The sequence below is a fragment of the Monodelphis domestica genome, chromosome 3 (genome assembly GCF_027887165.1).
Source record: "Monodelphis domestica isolate mMonDom1 chromosome 3, mMonDom1.pri, whole genome shotgun sequence".
Lineage (NCBI taxonomy): Eukaryota > Metazoa > Chordata > Mammalia > Didelphimorphia > Didelphidae > Monodelphis > Monodelphis domestica.
In genome coordinates this window covers 62,697,040-62,703,039 of record NC_077229.1, presented here as the reverse complement: position 1 = coordinate 62,703,039, position 6,000 = coordinate 62,697,040, and the positions used below count along the sequence as shown (strand labels likewise).

Genomic DNA, 6,000 nt, shown 5'->3' with positions numbered 1-6,000 from the left:
TGAAATCACCAGATTAACAGTACAAGTTATACCCCAATTGATAAATGGTTTTCAGATGAAGAAATCAAAGTTGTCTATAATCAATATGAAAAAATTCTCTAAATCAGATTGATTAAAGAAAGGCAAGTTAAAACAATTCTAGATACCACCTCATGCCTATCAGATTAGTTAATATGACAGAAAAGGAAAATGACAAATGTTGGAGGGAATGTGGGAAAATTGGAATACTAATGCATTGTTGGTAGAATTGTGAACTAATCTAATCATTCTGGAGAGTAATTTGGAACTACACTCAAAGGGTTATAAAACCAGGCATGCCATTTGATCCAGTGGTACTACTACTATGTCTGTGTCCCCAAAAGATCTTTTAAAAAATGGAAAAGGACTTAGTTGTATGAAAATATTTATAATAGCTTTTTTTTTGTGAAGGCAAAGAATTGAAAATTGAGGGGTTGTTCATCAATTGAGGAATGACTGAACAGATTGTGGTATATGATTGTAATGCAATACTATCATGCTATAAGAAATAAAAATAGGATGATTTTCAGACAAAAGCTGGAAAGACTTGTATGAAATGATACAAAGGGAAATGACCAGAACCAGAAGAACATTGTACACAGTGATAACAATACAGTACAATGATCAACTGTGAAAGATTTAGCCATTATCAGCAATACAGTGATCTAGGACAACTCCAAAGGACTCATGATGAAAAATGCTATCCATTATCAGAGAAAGATCTGATGGAATCTGAATGCATATCAAAGAATACTATTTTTCACTTTATTTTCTTCATGGGATTTTAAAATATGTCTTCTATAACATGACAAATCTGAAATATGCTTTGTATGATAGCACATATATAATCTATATCAATTTGATTACTGTCTCAAGGAGGGAGGGGAGGGAAAGGGAAAGAATTTGGAACTCAAAACATTTGAAAAGAATGTTAAAAATTGTTTTTACATGTAATTGGTGAAAAATAAAATATTATTGAATTTTAAAAAATGAGGTCACTTTCCTGCTCAAGAATTTTTAATGACTCCCTATTTCTCATGGCAAACTACTCCAGTATCTTTGCTAAGAAAACTCCAAAATGGGGCATAAAGAATCAAACATGACTGAAAAACAACTGAGCAATAATCTCTAACAGTATAAAAGCTAATCTCTTCTATCTGGTGATAGTAAAAATTGCATAATGGATTTGGAGTCAGGAGTTCTGGATTCAAATCCTGACTGTCACTTAATGACCCATCTGACCTTGGGCAGTTATATTTCCCTGGGCCTCAGTTTCTTCAGGCGTAAAAATTGGAGAATAATTGTAGAGAGGTTGAAGAGACAGAACAGATTGTACTATGTTATTGGACAAAAGAGAATAAGGTCACAGTGCCTCCGAATTCTCTGGTTGATACAACACTTGCTGTTTTGCATAAAACAGAAAGGCTTCTGGAGTGAGGGTAAAAGCTTCCTTAATGCAGTCTCTGAACAGATTTTTCTTGGAGAAAGATGGTGAGCCCTGGGGAGGTTTGCTTCAGCCAAAAGGTATGATTAGACATAAGAACTAACATGAGTTTCTCACCCTAAGCCACCTGATGGCTGCACTGACCTGGGGTTAGGGGTGGGAGTGAGCAGAGGGGTAACAGGAGAAGACAAATCAATTAAGAAGATAATCAAGTTCAGGATAATGAAAAGAAGTGAGGGGAATTTGGAAGAGTGACAAGGAATTCAGAGCACTGACCTCATGGCAGCCTAAGCATCTCTGCCTTCTTGGGTAGCCCTTTTGACAACAGTTTCATCCCTATTGGCTGGGAAACCAGATGAAAGTTTCACAGCAATTATTGATTGGAGAAGACTGTGTGTCCTCTCCCTAAGAGAAGTTTATTCATTATAATGCTATCAGGGAGAACTAAGCTGCAGAAATTTATTAACATTGCCAATGATTTATAAACAAGGTACAAAAGGTGGCTGAGAGAAAAGGATAATGGGACAGACTACAAGTGCTTATTGACTGGGCATCCCTCTGGTGGCCAAAAAACCTGTGACTATAGCATCCCTTGTGGCTATCATCTTAGAGTGTTAGGTGACTGAAAATAGTCAGTGTGGAAGGCTAGTTAGAGCAGAGTCATTGTGAAGCTTTTCAACCCTGTTGGGCTCTTCATGACCTCATGTGAGTGGCAGAGAGTAACACCTGGCAAAGAACAGCCTAGACCAGAGTCTGGAGGGGAAACAGGTCTACCAGGGAGCAGTGTGATCACATCAGTAGGAGAGGATGGTGGCCACTTTGGAGTGTCAAAGGCATGAATTTCCCTTCCAAGAATATGTTCCTTGGTCATGTGTTTTCCCTGTGTGTATATTCCTTTTGTGGAGATGTAACTGCTCTTGCAGGGGTTTCCCATGCCCCCTTGAAGACTCACAAAAGAAAGTTTTTGCCACCAAAGACCTTTGTGCTGTCACATGGTTCGACATCAGGAGCAGATTTTGTTTCTATAAGTAGAAATGACTTTAGTGAGCATTAACATCTGCTTTGCTGCTGTGATCTCAGGACCAGAGGACTTTTCCATCTGACTTAGAGCTAAAACCTTCCATATGTGTTGCCCCCTCTATTACAATGTGAGCTCGAGATCAGGGAGTATCTTATTTTTCTATCTGTATCCCAAATAGTAGTCTGGTGCTTTCTTTGCACATAGTCGAACACTTAATAAATCAGTTTTCCTTCCTTCATTGATTTGGGTACCATGTACTGCTCGTGTGCAAATGTTCCACATGGAATTCCTGTGAAAGTCCACTCTTTTGGCCGAGTCATTTGTATGTATCTATTTGTGGGAAAGTAATTTCATAGAGGAATGGGGTGATGTGTTATCACATTATTTACTATTAATGCCATTATTTTTCATTGTGTCATCTGGCTGACTGGTTAAAAACAAAGTAAAATATACCAGTAGGGGCTCATGAGCAATGCTAGAGAGAAGATCCTGACCTCCCTAATACCTAGAACTTGGGGCAGCTTAATGAGAGTTCTATGATGAAGGGGACCCCACAGACTACCATTATTAGACTACCAACTTCACAGGATTGCTTTGAGGAAAATGCTTTGTCTATTTGAATGGTCCGTAGAAATCTGGATTCTATCGAAATTCTTAGGTTCAGAGGATTTAAAGTTGGAAGACACTGAGTTGAATGCCTTTCAAATGTGTAGAAAGGGACTTACCCCAAGGAAGGAAACAAAGGCATACCTTCCTGAGTTCTAGAATGGGAAGAGAACTGAGTTTAGAGTTGAGACTCAAGTTCAAATTCTGGCTTTGTCACTGATCTATAAATATGACCTTGGGCAAGTTCCTTCTCTCTCTTTGGGTCTCAATTTCCCCATTCGTAGCATGAGAAGTTTGGATTTGAAGATCTCTACGGCTCCTACTATGCTCTTGAGACTGAATAGTCTGGGGCTCAGAATCACATCTACCGTTGTCATCAGGATATTAATATTAATCATCATTCAAAGAGCACTCTAAGGTTTGCAAAGCATTTTATAATTATTATCTCCTTAGATCCTTACAACCACTCTGGGAGGTAGGTACTCTTATTATCCCCATTTTGCAAATGAGGAAATTGAGGCAAACAGAAGTTAGATGGCTTGTTCGGGGTTACACAGCCAGTAAGTATCTGAGGCTGGATTTAAACTCATGTTGTCCTGACTCCAAGCCTTCATTCTACATGCTGTATCGCCTATGAAGGAAGACAAAAAACATGTTCTGCCTGTTGTTGGTAGAGTCATCATTTCTTGGTCCTTGCTTTGGAGGATTTAGGACCAGGCAGTGTGTCTCCAGTTCTAGTCCTATACCCTTCGTGTCTCTCTCCTCGAATTCTCAAGTCTCAGCCTGGAAGGGTCTTGTTAAACTCCCTATCCCTGAGGAAGGACAAGTGCTTGGCTCCTCCTGAGGAAAGCTGGGAAAGAGGGCAGGAACCAGCAGAGGAGGAGGGAGTTCCTGGAATAGCAACCCAGCTCCCCGTGGAAAAAGTCAGGGGTCTTGAGCCCTCCTCATAGCTGCTAGCCTTCTCAGATGTCCATGGGATAGGATGGAACAAGATGGGGGTCTTGGCTCCCCTAGGAGAAGGTTGGAGAAGAGATGGAGCAGATGGGAGAGACTGGAAAGAACTTCATTCTGACCCCCAGATTTCCTGGGATCTTAGATCTTTTCCACATAATTTCCAGGAAAAAGGCCCTCCTGGCCATGCAGGCGGCCTTTCCACCAGCCTGATGGATCTGCAAAAGAGAAAAAGAGACAAAGGCCAGAGTGAACCTTTGGAGCAGTTTTTAGTCCAGCTCTGTGAGGACATGCCTCATGGCTATTTGTATTCCTGTATTATTTATTTTTTTTTCCAAATCAGCCTCTTATGAGCTGTGTGCCTCTAGGCTTTCCCTTCTCTGTGCCTCAGTCTCCTTGTCTGTAAAATGAGAGGGTTGAAGTAGGTAGAAAGGAAGGGAACATTTATGAAGCACTTATTCTGTGCCAGATATGTCTACAACAACCCTGTGAGGTAGGTGAAGTTAAGGAAACTGAGACAGACCAAGGTAAGTTCAGGGTCACATAGCTAGCAAGTCTATCCACTGGGCAACTGAATAGATGCACATGATCTCTAAGGCTCCACCTAGCTCTAAAATCCCAGGAGGTTATTATTACTCATCTGTGTATATCTTCAGATATGGAAGTAAGAGCCCCATTTACAACTCTGATGGGATGGAGTCAATAAATACATGGATGCCCACTTGGAGATCCCTCCAGTCCCTGCCCACCAGTGCTTACATACCCTCCAGCAGGATATCGATGACCTCATTGACGTTGAAGCTCAACTCATCTACATCTTGGCCCACATATTGATAAAGGGCACGGCAACGGGGACCTGAATTTCGGGGCTGGGGCTTGGGCCGTCCCACACCTGGGACAGGTCTCTGTCCAATGCTTCGTTTTCTTTGCATCCTGTGGAGGCACAAATGCCAGGGAGGCAGCAAGATAGGAGAGGGATTCTTGTGGATAGTGGCTCCTCATCCCACCAAGAAGGCTTATGGTACCCATGGGGCCACAAGAGAGTTAACAATGGGTTATTTCTCTAGGGGAGTTGCCTGGGGTCACCCTGACCCTCTGATTCCTTCCTGTTTCCATCCCCAGAAGTCTGGAGGCATAGAGGAGGGAGGTATGTTTAAATGTTTGCTTACCTCTTTAGGAGGGACCCTGGAACTTACCCAGCCATTCCCTGATCGGGCACATTGAGGAACTCCATATTGTGCTCTGAGGGAGGTCGTTTGTGGGGCCTTCGGCTCACCCCCAATGCTGTAGCTGGAGGACTGCGTTGTGAACTTGGGCCACCTCCCATTGACATCTGCTCCAGGGGTGAGGGGCCACCACGGGCCATGTGGGGTGCCCCATTCCGAGTTGGCCCTGCAAAAAGAGAAGGTGCTAAGGGTAGGAAACAGGAATGGGGTTGTGGGAAACTAGTTATCGGATATGATAAGCAGGGCCACAAAACACAGATTGTGGGGATATTCAATGCTACGGGAACATGAGACAGATTTTGGAGACTTGAGTAACAGTAAAAAAACTTCAGAGACATAGGCTAGAGTTGGAAGATACAAGACATTCAGATTAGCAGGGAGAATTACATTGACTTGGAGGATATGGCATTGTGGGAAAACAATGAAATACCATTAACATCTGTCTCTTCCATGCCACTTACATAGGCACTGTTCCTAGTTCAAGCTTTCATTATCTCACATCTGGATTAGTGTAAGAATACCCTAAATGGCTTCCAGGCTCTCCTTTTCAACCTTTCTTTTGCCCAGCAGCCAAAATGATCCTCCTAAAACATGTCTTTTCACATTACTCCTCTGTTCTAAAATCCTCACCAGCTCCTTATTGCCTCTAGTATAAATAACAGAATAGCTTTAACACATAGCCTTTATTATCTTTTTTTTTTAAACCCTTACCTTCTGTCTTGGAGTCAATACTG

At 41.9% G+C, this 6,000-nt stretch overlaps 1 protein-coding gene across 2 annotated transcripts in view; it reads right to left on the bottom strand.

Annotated features, from left to right (window-relative positions):
• Positions 1-3,503: 3,503 nt before the first annotated feature.
• MYO1F (myosin IF) overlaps positions 3,504-6,000 on the bottom strand; it is a 57,305-nt gene continuing 54,808 nt past the window's right edge. For both annotated transcript variants that reach the window (XM_007489456.3, XM_007489458.3), the window contains 3 exons: positions 5,237-5,432; positions 4,804-4,973; positions 3,504-4,258 (listed from right to left, as the gene is read on the bottom strand). In XM_007489456.3, the coding sequence (XP_007489518.1) occupies positions 4,182-4,258; positions 4,804-4,973; positions 5,237-5,432 (443 nt within the window). In that variant the 3' untranslated portion in view covers positions 3,504-4,181. The remainder of the gene's footprint in view (positions 4,259-4,803; positions 4,974-5,236; positions 5,433-6,000) is intronic.